Here is a 16,535-nt window from a genome sequence, read left to right as displayed (position 1 = left end):
GCCCTACGGAACGGGGGCAGGAGCAGGTTGGTGGAACGCCAACAAAATGTCACTGTGAGTTGAGTCATCAAAGGGTAGTTAAAGAAAACTACGCTCAATAGTAATCAACTATGCTCAATGTTAATCAAGTTTAACATCAAGACACAAACGCTCTGCCCTATAAAGGTTAATATCTTTTTTTGTTTTTGTCCTGACAGAGAAAGTTAGTCCTAGACTCGCCAAAGGAAACTTCTTCAATGCTAATTTAGCTCTCCATTTCATACCGAGCTCAGAATATTAACAAAACCTGTTGCTAAGGGACAGTGGATGCACAGTTGAGTCTAAAACACAAAATTATATTAGTCTAGCTACTGGAAGAAACCCTTTTTCAGCAGCACTCCACACTCTGTATTTGAGTCAGGCAGTGAATCCTCCATACCTCGGCCCCTGCCTATTTTTCCTACGTCATTTTCCACTGCTCTGCTAGAAGACCCCTCCATTCCAACCACACAGAGCATTAGGATTTCCTGGACACTCAGACCATTGCACATCGCTCCAGAGACCGGAGCTGAGCTGCTGGCTCCCCAGCCCAGTCTCTGACTCTGCCGTTCACTTTCCAAGATCCAAGCCATTCATCATTTTTTCTTTGAGCCATCATTAAATCACAACTATTGGTACACATGTCTGTCCCCCATTAGAATGTGAGCTTCCTGCAGGTAGGAATCATCTCTCTGCACACTCCTTGGTGCCTAGCCATGAACTGCATAGAGGAGCATCTAATAAATGTTCAGAGAAAGGATAAATGGATGAACAGCACCATAAGCATGACTGGCTAGGCCCATTCAATTACCTGATGACTAAATGAATAAGCAGAGGTCTGGTTTCCACTGTGCCTGGCTCCCCAGAGGGTCAAAGTTTGGTTTAACATCAAGATGCATCTGGGATGCTAACAATAGCCCAGGTGTGAATGCCAAATCTGTCTTCCAGACCTGGGTCACCATTACCTTGCCCTTTCCAGTTACTTGATCTCTTTTGGTCATAACTGCTTCGTCTATAAAATGAGGTGTTTGGCTTCGATGATATCTAGGGTCCCTGCTAGATGTAACATTCCATGATTCTAAATTCTTGACATCTTGCCAGGTATCTATTGCCCAAACTTTCTATATCCCATACTTGGGCAACTGTCACATCGTGGGAAAATTAATCTTGTATTTATCACTCAGCCATTAGAGAGCACCGGCGCACCTTTTCTCTGGTGCTCTTTCGTTTCAAGAGCTTTGACTCGGTTTGTTCACAGATGGAATCATTGCCCTTTCTACTGCTCTTGTGGCTTCCTTAGGAAGGCAGCCAGCAGCATAACACAGGATGGCACACATGGTCTGAGCCACTTCTACAGCCAGAGAATATAAGAGGTCTGAGAGATGCTGCTCCTTCCTTAATAACCAAGCTCTTTCTTATTTAGAACATGCAAATTTATAATGAGTTCTTATTAAAAGAATGATCCAAAACACCACAGGTCACAATACTGTCAAAGCTTCATTCTAGCTAAAGTCTAGGCAGCCATATTCATATTTTTTCTTTTTTTTCATCATTTCCTTCCTACATATTTATGATGTCAATCCAGTTGTCTGTTTCACTTATACCCCCTCCTCAGATAACCTGTTTCTATGGCACCTCTAGGTGGGCAGCGGGCCACGGGCTCACCCCTCCTGCATACAGGGGGGAACACCTGACTCAGGTCCAGCCAATCCAGAAGCCACTCATTGTCAAGAGTTTTTTTCTTCTTTTGCCAGACAGAGAATGTGAGTCTCAAACCAGAGATTGTAACTAGCCAAAGAATGGTAGGGACTGAAAGTTCAAAGTCCTATAGCTGCAGGGCTAATTGCTCTTTTAAACTATATGTATATTGATGAGTCTCAGTGGTACCTCTTATGATGGGATTCAATGAAATTCTCTTTCATAAAAACTCTTTTACTTGAAGTAAAACAAAGCACACACAAATACACAAACACATATACATATTTGTAATTGATCTACATATTTATATCCATTCTTCCTGGGTCATAAGCATCTTTCCATTAATGTTACCTTCCTCTTCAAAATCTATTGCATCAGGTAGGTATCTGTAACTTAAGCTAATCCCTTATTATTATGCAATAGGGTGTTTCTATTTTCACTATTCTGCCATGGCAGTTCCATAGTGAAAAGCATGAACTTTAGAATATAAATGAACTAGATTCAAATCCCAGCTCTGCCACCGCTGACTGTATGATCTTGGGCAAGTTATGAATCCTGAGTTCCAGTTCCCTCCTTTGTAAAATGGGGATAATTTCACCCACCTCTCGGTCTCTATGAAATTAGAGCTCATAAGTGCCTAAGCACAAAGCCTTGAGTTTCGTAGGCACTCGGAAACCACCAGCTATTACAGGATAGATTCTCATAAATGAAGTGCTGGATCAAAGAGAACGAAACTGTACAGATTCTTGATATTGCCCAATTGCTTTTGCAAAGATCGAGTCTCTGCATTCCTCCCAACCTCCCCCGTACGTTTAATACAGAAGAGCACACCAGCTTGCCCCCGGAACTGGCACTTCTGGCTTTGCCTAGGACTCGGGGCTGCTTTTTCACAGTAGACTGTGTTCATCTCCTAACCCAGGAGAGAAAACCAGAGGCTGGTTTCAGTCTTAAACTAAGTGGCCTGACGATCCAGCTGACTCACTGTTTCCTATTTCCCTCTGACTCTGTGGGTTCCACTTAGAGCTCACGCAGGTGCTCAGCATGGAGATCAGTCTGGGCTCGTTTTAAACAAGCCCCAAACTAGTTTCTGTGGCTCCCTTTCTGTGTAGCCTTCTGCATTCCAGGCTTCCTAGGAGCGCCTCCTCACACAGTGGCCAGATGACCAAGGACAGCTTCGGAAGCAGAAAGAAACAGGTGGGTACTCATTTCCTAGACGGGGGGGGCTAACATGGAAAGAATTTACAACGTGCCTGGATTCTGCACCCTGCTTTCTTGGACCCCCTCACTCTCTGATCCCTATTTTTCAACTGATCTCCCTTGTTAAGGATTTCTTTCTTCCCGTTCCAGGTTGACTCATCCAATTCTTCACTTTCTGCCTCACTTCTGCTGCCTACCTGTTCTTTTGCTGTTTGGATCACAGGTCCCAGGACCACCTACCCAGCTCTGAGGAATTTCTTTCCTTCCTGTGGCTTTTTCTGGGTTGCCCACCTGGCCCCCCAGGCTTGAAGCATGCCGCCATCAACCCCCTGGCAGGGCAGTATGGCAGATGATGGTCACCTGATCTAAGCTGGGAAAGTGTCTTCCCACTGACCTGACCCCTGACCGCCTCACACAACACACGCCGACAGTCTCATCCCTTATTGTCCCCTTTTACGCAAGCTCAAAATATTTTTATACATAATTTTACGCTAAACATACTGAGACTGCATGGAGAAAATAAAGCTGCCTATTAGCTCTAATAAGTATGCACACAGTTGAAAAGACCTTTTGTTAATCATCAATATTGTAAGAGCTTGGTAACATCAAACAGGGTTTTTGTTTTTTTTTAAGGTTTACAGGCCTTTTATGAAAAATAAGCTTTGCCTGGCTCCAGATCCTTGGGTTTTACTCACTCCCATTCTTTCTTAAGCTCTGCTCCATTACAATTAGGACCATTTGCTATAAAGGAAAGGATGCGGTCTTCCCCCAACCTCCAAGGGTCACCTCTGAATCTGTTCATGAAAGTCGACTCTGAGAGCGTTCTGGGAATCAGTACAGCAACGGGGCATGTGTGTGTGTTTTCTAATACAACACTCCCCAGATCAGAAGTATTCATTCTGTCATGAACAACAGAAATCAGAAGGAAGAGCAGGCAGTCTGCTCAAGAACCAGATGGCAGGTCTCTTGTTTCATGTGCTTCTCCTGAGAGGAAGCACACTTAGAGTTCCACGACACCAAGGTAACGTCCCCCTCTGCGGACGGTTTTCCTGACCTTCCCAGGTTCAGTTATGCCCTTCACCATGCTCAGTATCCAAAGCTGAATCTTCTACCAGAACTTACATGCACATCACACAGAGTAGCACTGGTCTGCAGACATGTTTATCTTCCCATGTTACGGGTTAAACTGTGTCCCCCCACCCCCAAGAATTCCTATGTTGAAAATCCGAGGTACCCTCAGTATCTCAGAAGGTGACCTGACTTGGAAATATGGTCACTACATATATCATTAGTTAAGAGGAGGCCATGAGTTGCACGTATCATTAGTTAAAATGCAATTCGAATGGTGTCCTCATAAAAAGGGGAAATTTGGATAAAGGCACACATGCAGGGAGAATACCATGTGCACATGAAGGCAGACATCCAGGCAATGCATCTATAAGTCAAGAAGGGCCAAAGATTGTCAGCAATCCACCAGAGGCTGGGAGAAAAGCATGGAACAGCTTCTCCCTCCCAGACCGCAGAAGGAACCCACCTGCCGGTCTCCAGGACTGTGAGATAATAAATTTCTGGTGTGTAAGCTGCTCAGTTGTAGTACTTTGTTATGGCAGCCCTAGTGAACAATATATCCTACTAGCCTGTGAGCTTCTTGAGGGTAGAGATAGAATTCTATTCCTCTTTGCCTTTACCCAGCACAGTATAAGGTGCAGATTATTTATTTCACTGTTCAAAAGGTCTTAAATTCGACCAAGAAATATATGGTCCTCTGTCCCCTGACCCTTTCACCCAACTACCCTACCTCCGAGCCCACCAACAGTGACTCTCTTGTCCTCTCATAGGTCACATTGGAAGAAAAATGATTGAATTTGGGATGGAAGAAGTCATTCTAAGCCTAATGTATTGCAAGTTCTCAATCTTCATCTTAAATCAATTCCAGAATTAAATCTCCATTTTCCCCCTACTTTACCTATAAAAATAGAAGCTCATTCAGGAACAAAGTCCCAAGCAGGAAGACTTGGCAAGCCAGCTGAATGAGATGACATAGCTGGCAGGGCCTAGCTACCTGGCTGGGTCACATGTTCTTTTTAATTGCCCAGCAAGGTGAGACAAAAACTGCCCTGTGGCTTTCCAGACTCCGACGGGCTGACTCAGCCCATCCACCTGACCCACTCAACTGACCCTGAGCGGAATGAAGTCACTGAGGAGGAAGAAGGTGACTGCATGCACGTTACGCTGAGAAACAGCCTACTGTGAGCTCCAGAGCTCTAGGTCACTGTTCTTTTTAAAACAAAACCGTGAAAGAAAAATTAATTTAACCTATCAATTGTATTAAATATATTTATCTTGTAAATGGAATTTTTCTGAAATTAAAAATACCCACAAAGAAATGGTATGAACTCCCTTGCCAGCATCTGATATCATACTTGAGAAAGTAAATTTCGTAAAACAAAGAACCTTCTGGAACACTTCCCTTAAGGTAAATAATATGAGAATTCAGAAGTACTTTAAACAGTTTTCCTCTTCTTCGACTTCAGATGATTCTAGAAAGGGGAAAAGCACCAAGAAATGGAAAAGGCAGGTTGGCAGTTTATAAAAAATGAAAATTACAGCTGTGGCCATGCTCTGGAAAATATTCTGACCTAGCTAGACGTTGATTATTGAACCAACAGCTTGCTGACATAATTACAGTGTGCCTATAAACCTTGTTGATATGATATACTTGTTTAACTATTAACCTCTAGATTTCCTGGAGTTTCCACAATCCAAAAAACCCCTAGAAGTATAAGATGTGATATATTCCACCTATTAACCTATTGTGATCATAAGCAATAACTATAGTACATATCTTGGGAAGAAAAAGGAAGTTCTTAGAAAACTCAAGTAACGTCTTTTAAGCTCCAGATATTTTGCTAGGGCATCTTCTCTTTTTTATGGTTGTAAGGAATTGTTCTGCCCATGTTAACATTCTATTGGTGCCCCTAGATACTTGATGTCAAGATTCCTTCTCCAGACCCAGTGAGTCTAGGACATAATTTCCTTATCAACTCTGAAAATCATATTGGTACTTGCCCACTCAATGTAAAAATTTTTCTGATATCCCTCTTATCCATAGGACTTCCCAACTTGTAATATCTCTTCTAGGCATATCTAGAATTCTAACTTATATTCTGCACATCTCTGTGCTTTTCTCACTTTTTGCTAGACTATAAGCTCCTTAAGGGCTATAGAACAATGCCTCTAACTCAGAGGTGTACTCAATAAATATTACTGAATAAATGAATAACAAGCATGACCAAACTACATTGCATACATAACTTGCTTAATTGCCGTAACAATCCTGTGAATGAGAGTCATTCTCTCCATTTAGCAGGTGAGAAAACCAAAGTAGAGGTCCAGTAAATGTTTCAAGGTTCATAGCAGTGAATGGAAGAGGAGAGTGAAATGCATTTCTGTCTAGTTCTGCCTAGCACTATGTCTTAAACATAACAACAGATCAAAAATGTATTTGTTGTACTGATGTGGACAAACCCCTTATCCAAGTTCTCCCTTTAGATATGTCAGGGTCTTAGGATTATTTTTTTTTTTCAAATGGCAAAGGTGTTTGGCACACAAGAAGCAGTAAATAGAGTGGGGAGAAACTTCTGAAGATTTCAAATCACAAAGAAAGGCTATTTCTGCACATTCCCTGAAAAATAATTCCCATACTCATCACCATTCAGTTCCCACTTCTTCAGACTCTAGCCACACCCTTATCTCTACCTCATTCTTCCCAGGTAGGCTTGGAGGAGGGAGAAGAAAGGAAGGGAATACATAACTTGTCACTCAAGATCCAGACCATCTATTCCCATGGCTTCAGCATGGGCTCATTGGAAACGGCTGAGCACAGGTGGGACTTCTCTGCTTTGGCTGGAGAGAATGCCAAGAGAGAATTCATTGGTTTAAAAGGAAATTCACTCCCAAACTCCTCTCCACCTCTACCACAAAGAGAAGTAATTCTATTTTCTTCCACACCGTCCAGTACAAGAGAACAGTGTGAGTGCATTCACAATTTCAAGGAAATCACATTTCCAACATTTACACAGAAAAAGTCCGGGAAGAGCAGAATCACTGAACCAAAAAGGTGCCACAGAATTCCTCTGCTTAGGTCGGGTGCCAAACTGACCATATTCTTAGAACTGTTTTATTTTAACACAATTTTACTTAGATGTGCAAGAACACATGTAAAATTTGGATCTGCTGAGTTACAGCCCAAGACACCTAATGGAATCAATATTCACGACTGATATTTAATATAAACTCTCTGTCTCTACAGAACAGCGTCTATGGGTAAGACCAACCGTAATTACCTTCCTTCAACCAATAGGCAGCTTGTACTTGGAATTCAACCTTAACACCCAGAACAAGACAGATTGGGCATTCTGAGATCAACAGAGGCTTAAAGGAACATATTAGAAAGAACTTCTTATAGTAGACACAGCTCAGCCCCTCCTAATTATCATACCTGGCCCTGGTATGCACAAATTCCCATGGAATCCAGTCATATTTTCTATCTCCAACCGTGTCTTTTGGGTAATGGCTTCACACATTTACTATGGAGGGACAATTCAAGTGTCAGAGCCGAGGGCTCAGGTTCTGGGGTCAGACGGACCTGGATTAAAGCTGTTGCTCTGCCACGAACAACCTTGACATCTAAGGCAAGTTCCTGATGCTTTCTGACCTCAGTTTGCTGCTCTGCAAAATGGGGCATCACCTCACCTGGCCCGAGTGTGGGAAGAATGAGATAATTCACATCCATTCCTAAGCACAGTATCTGGAATACGGAAAGAACCCACAGCATTCCTACCATGTAGGATGGTAGCAATTTCAGCACTTCCTCATTCTGGATATGGTGAATAAATCTGGGCTCATCCCACCAAAGCTACTCTGTCTTCAAGTAGCTTCCATCCCTACCCCCTCCTGCCTTCATTTTCAGAATATTTACCCTGACTTTCCCTCCTAAATACACACAAGACTCATAACATAAGTGACTCTGTGAGCAAAAAGCCACACACACGCAAAAGAAAATTGGCCCCCCCAGAGTCGGGGGAATTAGTGGGAGGATAAAACAGCTCGCTTAGCCGTTGTAAGAGATGATAACTGGGCACCTCTCTGGTGAGGCAGAGGCCGTCTTACTATGGGGGGGAGTCTTCCATCTTCTTTCCATACAAAAGAAATGCATGAGACTCTGACCTGGGTCCTGATAATAATCAAGCATGCCAGACGATGAATGGTGGTGAGCGCTGTTTTCACTTTATCTGCTTTTTAAACAAAACGTGGAAACAAAAGGGGAGGAAGAAGGGACTAGGGGAAGAACTAATGAACAGCTTCTCAGTGGGAGGGGTAACAAGGAAGACAAGAAATACAAAGCAAACAGGAAGAGTGCAGCTGAGGGGAAAGGACCCCAGGATGGGCAGAAGAAGGCTGGTAGCTCAGTTCAGCGGAAATGAGCAATGGCCTACAAATCTCAAAATGAGGAGAAACACCACTCAGACATTTCCTGTGGGCTGGGCCGCAGAGGTCGCTGTCTGGGTAACAAGTGAGTAGTTATCATCCAGGTTAACAACTTCCAAATAAAGCCAAAGAGGAATGTAATATGGAAGCCCCAGCATGCAAAGAGTTCGGTACTTGATTAATGCGTAAGGTCAGCAAGCTTTTTTTTTGAAAAGGATAAGTGTTTTTGGCTTTGTGGGACATACAGTCTCCATCACAGCTATCCATCTCTACCACCGTGGGGGAAAACGCAGCCACGGCCAACACATAAACAAATGGGCATAGCTGTGTTCCTATAAAACTTTATTTGTAGACACTGACTTTGAATTTCATCTAATTTTCACGAATCATGACATGCTATTCTTTTGATTTTCTTTCCCCCAATCATTTAAAAGTGTGCAGACCATTTTAGGTCATGGGCTATTCTTAAAACTTAGCAGGGCATGTGGCCCGCGGGCTGTAGTTTGCTAAATGCTGGTTATGAGCATGGGCTCCTGTGCTCAGGCAAGCGTGGCTTTGCATCCTGCCTCTCCCACTTACAGGCTACCCATGGGCACTCTAGTTAACTCCCCTGAGCCTCAGTTTCATCACTCCTATATTAATGATAATAGTATTTGTTCCCTTAGTGTATATGCGAAGTTCAAAGGTGTAAGACCTGAAAAGCGTCTGACACAAAGTAAGTGGTGGTGATGATGACGTAGCATTGGGTGCAGGGCGAGTGGGTTCTCATAGGCATCTAGATCTGTAGCTAATGGTCTGTGTAAAAAAAGAAAGAAAAAAAAAAAGGCTGATCCCAACCCAATTTAAGGAGCGATGTACAGACTAGAAACAAACAAACAAACAAAACAGGTGACCGGTCATCCAGTGAGTGCCTATTTAATGCTCAATTTAGAACAGAGTTGACTTAATTATGATGATTTGTGACAGACTTAGGCATATAGGTTCCAACCTGAATATCCTTTCACTGTAGAAAGAGGGGGTTTGGGGACTGCATTCCAAACCGTATGGACAGGCCAGGGAAGGAAGACTGTCTCAGGAGGTAAGTACTACACAAAACCCACAGCAGCAGAGGGCCAGCAGTGAGGGTGGTGGTGGTCGAGGTGGAAGTGGGGAATTGGTTCATTTGGGGATAATCCATGCAGGGTTTCCTGTTTTGTCATAGGGCAGCCAGCTGCTAAAAACTTTCAGATTATCTCTGACAACCCCTCAGAGGCTCAAGTTCAAAAGGAACTTAACACACTAGCTCCTGAAACCAGTGCAAGATGGAAGAATTCACTTCAGTCCTATCCCACTGGATTCTTTAGACAACTCATCTTAGTTCCGCATACTTAAAAAAAAAAAATTAGACAAAGATCCTGCAACCTTTAAATCTGTTTAGAGGGCAAGGTAGGAGATATGATACTTTTTCAGCCATTTTGAGTTGCTTTTTATGCTATCCCTGCAACTTCCAAAAAATCAAACAGATAAAATGGAAATATTAATGATATTAATGCAAACAGTGAATCACAGGAAGAAAAGTTGCATTGATAATTTAATTACCCCAAACCTTTTAGGAAACGTGGGAGAAACGGCAGAGATCCCCACTGATGTGTATTCAGACATTTACTGAGCACCTATTATTTAAATACACAATGCTCAAAGAGGGGGAGATGTAAAGATGTATAAGAAGAAATGTTAGCTACCCAGCAGGGGCTTTCAGAGACTGTCCATTAAAGGCAAACAACAATTACAGTGGTTAAATCTTGCAGCTGTATGGTGTAAGCTTTTGGAATTAAAATGAGGGTATTTGCAGAATATCCTTTGGCAGAGTACTGGTAAGAAACCCCCCACCATGATTCACGTATTACCATTTCCTGGGTGCAAAAAAAGGACCCCAGCTGATTGTACTGTCAGCTCCCCTTTGCCCTCCTGCTCCCCACAAAAACAAACAAAACCAAAAGATGTGAAAAAATAAACAAAAGATTCTAAAGAAAAAAGTCTTTTATCAAGGTGGACTGCTAGTGTTTGTGTGTGGTTTAGCGATAAGAACTTTGGGACAGAAAATCAGGAGACACCAGTTCTACCTACGGCTCTGCTTCAGGCAAATTACTTTTCCAAAACTCCAGTTTGCTTATTTGTAAAATGAGATGACTGGACTTGCAAAACTCCTTTCATCGCTCTCAATTCTATCAATTAACATCAGGATGCACATTTACTGCAGAAGGCTATGATAAGAACACGTTAAGCGTGATCGACTTCTGTAATTTCTGAGTTCATTGAAGTTGATTCTAGCCTTAATTCTAACAATTCTAGTAAACTAAACCACCTTTTAGGTATTGCACACAAAGGTTAAAAAAAAAAGGAAAGAATAATTCTGCAACAATGTACATAGATGTAAGAATTATTTATGAAACTAAAGAAAAACTACTTTTGCCTGTAGAGATAACTGAAAATGAAGAAATGTCCAGAAGTAAGTTATTCCCCAGACTGGAATTTTAATCAGATTGCTAACATTTTTCTTATTATCTTCATACTGGTCTGGATAGCTATAGAAGGGTAACACAATGAATTTACAAAATATGTGATGTTTACTTAAGACACCTTGGTTGAAATTAAAATCAGAACTCACCAGGGAATTAAACTGCTTAGATGCATGGAGCCCAGCCTTCAACCCATGATTACCTAAGCTTTGCAATTTTGTAATGCTCTGGCCTGTGAAAATAATCTGACCCCCCAATTAAAAACGTAAAGATACATTTTATGGGAAAAAAGGAATTCAAACACATGAAACACAAATGTCAAAAAGAAAGGGAAATTCAGCTACCTTACTACTAAAAAATGCAAGTAAGAATAAAATATTAATACCTTTTATAAAACTGGCAATGATTTTTTTCAAATTATTATGCCCAGGATGAAGGAAAGTAAGTATAACCTTTCTGGAGAGCAATTTATTTGGCAATATTTACAATAATGCTTACAAGGAGAGACTGGCCCTTCCAAACGTTGTTGGTGGGAATAGGAATTTGTGTTAGGTCTCTGGAGGGCAATTTGGCAATATGGCCACACGTGCCCTTCGACCTAGAGCTTCCCCTTCTAGGAATTCATCTTAAAGAGATAATTGGGCAAATGTGCTAAGATGTATGGTCAAGGCATTCCTCACAGTTCACAGCTGTAAAAAAAATGGAACTATGTGAAAGTCCAACTGGGGGTTGGTTAAACAGCTGTATTCTTAACAAATTAAAATAAGCAATTGTGAAGAAGAATGAGGTAACTACGTGTGTATGAATATGGAAAGATGTCCAAAGTATATGGTCAAGTACAGAGCAAGACACAAATATTACATATAGTGTATACAGTTGCACTATGCATATGTATATATAGGTACCAATGCAAAGAGATAGTCATCAAAAGTTAGCATAATTAGCTCTGAGTGGTGTGAATTTGAGTGATTTTTATTTTCTTATTATGGATTTCTCTTTGGCTTGAATTGTTTTTCAATGAGTATATACCCTTTTAATAATTTTTTAAAAAGCTATTTTTAAAATGTAAAGAAGAAATGGGAAGTGGAGAAGAACTAGATATTCATAACCTGGAATTTAGTCTAAGGCCATAGCATACAGAATAATTTATGAACTAGGATGATCATTACGGCAGTATTCATGATATTGGAAGTTAATAAACATTAAGATTCTATTTAAGTAAATGCAATATAATTGAACAGTATGAATGTAGAAATATATTAACTTGGAAATATTTCACAGTATACTGGCAAGTTAAACAAAAGGAACTAAACAGACATTGGTTTTATATACATTTTGGATTTATTTACATACATGTACAGAGAGCAGGAAAAAAGTCCAAAAGGAAATATGCCAAAATGTATACACTGCAGTCACTAGTGACTCTTCTTCTCCCATTCTCTATTTTCAAATGTTTCTCTAATGAACAAGTATGATTTATACACTTTTTTTTCTTTTAAGATTTGAAAGTATGCCTTGCAGTTCTTTCAGATGTTAAAATACTGGAAAGGAGTTCCAGTAATGCTAATCTGTGAAAAGCAAAGTGATGAAAATCTCAACGCTTTTCTCCAGCATTAAACTTACCACCAACAGACACCCCCCCCCGAACACCCCTACAGTTGGCACAGCACGCTGTCAAGTGCTGAGGGTCACCCCAATACAAAACAAGCTCAGGAAACCCTAGGTACCTATTCTCATTCTGTGTCCGGAGATGTTCGAGGTTATAAAACCTACTGGCTCCGATTACAGGCTAAGCATGACAAGTCTGTCTGGTACAACCTCACAAAGGAATTTACACAGAATAGGAAATTTACTCATTTTATTTCCCAGGGTGGAACGAATTACAGAAGCAAAGAAGCCGCAGTAGCGTCTACCACTTTCCTACATGCTTCTGAATTATGCATTAGACAGATTTCTCAAGACATGACTTACCTATTACTATCTTAAAGTAAGATAAACTAGTATTTTTAAAAGGTGGCTAGAGGGAAAAGTGAGAAAGAATGCCTTTTCACAGGATCAAATTTTTTGTACATGTTCAGGTGAACTGGGAGATGCCAGACCTCCCTCCCTCTCTCCCTCCCTCCCTCAGGTCATTATGGCTAATAACAATAGTTTTTCTCTCCCGGGTAATGTAGATGACACATTTTTCCTGTAGCCTGTCTTCCTGTAAAGTGCAGGAATTCCTGCACTTTCTGGGTGCCCTTCCTGTTAACTTACATTTCAGATTTCCTCAAAAGGCATCTACCACTTTAATATTTGAAAAATGTCAGCTCAACCCCAGACAGCTAATATAAACAAGCTGAAAAGCATACCACCTAAAGTTACGACTGTGGAAAACAAAATTTCTTTTTAAGAAATTCTCTCTCAGAATCTCACTGTTGGTAAGGCTGGAAAGAAGTAACACAGTCCTTCCAGCTCCCAGAGAATCTGTAATTCTTTGGCCTCTGCTGTGCCTGAAATTAGGGGTCTTGAAAACCGAATTACAGTGAGCTAGAAAATTTGTAAAGGTCCTTGAATTGAACATGTTGTTAAATTTTTTTATATTATGAGAGTGTATCCACCTTTCGCTTTTCCTTCCATTTCATTTGGTTGTACTATTACAAAGCAGCAAAGCAGTTTGGTACTAAAAAAAAAAAAGTCTTGGCCATTTGAGAATGCCATCACTGAATTAGGCCCATTCCACATTTAAAGTCCAGGCCAAGGCCCCTGTGGCATTTCTGAAAGGGTCACCCAATTCTTTCTATTAATAATTTTCCTTTTGGACAGGATCCCCATGTTCACACCAAGTGCACCTTCCAAACAGAACACAATTAAGAAACCTATTTGGTTAAATGGGAATTGACTTGAAGAACCACCCAATATCTGACCTATCACTGGTGTACTCACAACGAAAGAATCCCAAACTAACATCTCTCTGAGTTTCCCAACTCGAAAACTTGCTCTCCTGGGAGGAAGCTACCTTAGAAGTGAGCCCCCCGAAATGCAAAAAGGAACCTGATTTAGTTTGGACTCTAAGGTCCAAAGATAAGATTCACTATACCACCTCCTTCATGAAACCTACCTATCTTCCAGGGAGTTAACATCCATCTCTAAACTCCATTTCTCTTTACTATCTATGCAATTACTTTGCATGATTTGCATACATGCTTTCCTTCACCAACCACTAGGTAATTCCTTGAAGGAAACAACTGTACTTTAAATATTTTTGTATGCCCCCAGTCCTGTGCACTACACATATATATACGCACACACACACACACACACATATACCCAGGCACATCATACATGTATACATAAATATGCATACACATACATATATTTATACATATATTAATCCGAAATGAAGGAGTAATCACTTATCAATACAAAGTAACCAGACACCATCCACTTTATACATGAAAGCATGGAATGCCCCTTCGAAGCTGTTACTTCACTGCTCAATTAGGAAGTGGTAGGTTTTCCCCTATGTTTAGCAACCTCTGCACCTCCTAATGCTAATTCCTAGGTTCTTCAGCACTCTAAGCTTTGCAGATTTCCATTCCCCCAAAACTCAAAAGAAAAGCAGAGCCCTACTTGGAACTCCTGAGAATACATATTACTTCCTTCTTGGACTAAGATGTACGATTCCCATGGGATAGAATAAAACAGTGGTGTAACAACTCCAAAAAAAGTAGCAGAAAGCTTAGGAGAGCTTTCCATTCACCAGTTGTAACCGCTTATAGATGTTCCAGGTACTCTAACTCACCTAGTGCCTAATCACATCCTCATTCGATACATTCTCATGTGGCACGTGCTTTCTCTATGGTAAAGGATTGTTCTGAAAGAAGTGACTTAGGGTCCTGGGGGCATCTGACAGCACCCCCTTAGCTCTCTGAGGCCATGTCAGCAATTTCATTTTTTTAATCTCCTCTCCAGCATGACTTTAAGCCTGCAAAATACTGTGTAAGAAAATTTTTTTTCAGAAAAAGAAAAAAAAAACATAAAGAAAATAGCCATAAGCCTGAACTTCTGACGTATTATAGTGACTAAATGTAGGCAATTACACACTTAAAAGATTTCATTATGGTTGTCAATGAAACAGTACAGTCCCCCCACATTGTTGTAAAGCTTTAAACGTACAGTTTTTCTCCCAATATTTCCCCCGAGATGCAAAGCATCTCCCAAATGAGAAGACATAAAACATCTATATATCCTCATTGCTGCTTCTAAATACTGTAAGCCAATAAGCAATTGGTGTAAAGCGAAAAATCTCGGAAGAGAGACTTCTTGTCTGCTTTTTTTGTAATATGCTATATTCACGCTTCACCTTTACTTCCTTTAAAAATCAAAAGTTGCTTAATGTTCAAAGCGGTATCAATGGAAATTTAGCTAAATACTGGCATCGCAAAGGTTCAATTCCAAAGGAATATAAGATTACATTAATTTCCTACTAGTTTAACTCAAGTTTTACCTTTCATCTTCACCTCCACACTTTCAATAAAAGTTTGTATTCCTGTTGAACATAAAATTACTTATAATATGCGTGCATACTAAAGAATTTTACAATTATATAAAGCATTGCACATTTAGACGCTACCAACCTGCTCTATCTCTCCTGACTGTGCAAAAGGCAAAAAGAGCTCAGTAATCCTAGCAGAAGAATGCAAATAACGTCAATGCACAGCTGAACTGCAAGCCCTGCCTTACAGGAACTCTCTGTGTCTGCAAAAAAAGGACACATACTAAACAGGAAATGCAACTGAGCTGTGGAAAACCTCAAACTTAAAAATGCAATCGCCAGGCGAAAATTGCATCCATGCATTCATAAATGCATGCACAACCCTTTGCATTTTTGCAAGTAATGCAAATAGGCTCTTACCTTTCGACTGAGACATTTTCCCCTTTCCTTTGATGGGGGAGGGGAGCACAAAAGACTTTGCCTTGCTTCTCTTCTGTAGCTAGTTTTGCAACAAAGATGCAAGCTGCAGGCGTGCAATCTTCATGCAAGTGGAGTTTCTGTTGACCGATGCAGCAGATGGACTTTCAGGGAATCAAGATGGAAATGCACACCTTGCAAAACAGACTGGAAAGTGATTTTTCCCCCAGTTGCAACGTTAGGGAAGGCTGTGCTGCAGCTACATGATGGGCCAGGGCTGGCAGCTAAAAGCTCCAAACTTGGAACTGAGTATCTTAGTGCGCAGACGTCCTTCCTGCGAAGGGCGCGGGGCCCGCTGGGTAATGTAGTTCGTGAGCAGAGTCCCCGGGACTCTGATTGAAGGAAGCGTGGTCGCCGCGTCGCTGAGCGAGATGAGTGGGTGCGACCGATATCGCGCCTAGATAAACAAGTCAGACACGCAGTAGGTAGTAGTAAGTGATGGGCGAAAAGCGGCCAGGCCAAGGGGAGGGAGCATTTTTGCTACCGAAAAGCCCTGAAAACAACTAGAGAATATTGTTAGCAAAAAAGCCTCTGGCTCTATTGGAAGGTCTGTTTGCGTTTAGGGCTTGCAGCGCAGCACCTGTACTGTCCCTACCTGTAGACATTTTTTTAAAATTTTTCTCGCGTGGAGAACTTGTTGGTGATTTGGCTAAGAGGTAAGGTTATCTTTGCAATTACAG

The 16,535-nt window shown here is 41.2% G+C and overlaps 1 protein-coding gene across 1 annotated transcript in view; it reads right to left on the bottom strand.

Moving 5' to 3' along the window:
* Positions 1–16,088, bottom strand: part of MAP2K6 (mitogen-activated protein kinase kinase 6) — a 126,265-nt gene extending 110,177 nt beyond the window's left edge. The window contains exon 1 of the mRNA XM_057501663.1: positions 15,799–16,088. Within this exon, the coding sequence (XP_057357646.1) occupies positions 15,799–15,814 (16 nt within the window). The 5' untranslated portion in view covers positions 15,815–16,088. The remainder of the gene's footprint in view (positions 1–15,798) is intronic.
* Positions 16,089–16,535: the final 447 nt, after the last annotated feature.

The sequence above is a fragment of the Manis pentadactyla genome, chromosome 4, assembly GCF_030020395.1.
Source record: "Manis pentadactyla isolate mManPen7 chromosome 4, mManPen7.hap1, whole genome shotgun sequence".
Taxonomy (NCBI): Eukaryota; Metazoa; Chordata; class Mammalia; order Pholidota; family Manidae; genus Manis; species Manis pentadactyla.
Note: the sequence above shows the minus strand (reverse complement) of the source record. Positions and strands in the feature narration are given on the sequence as shown.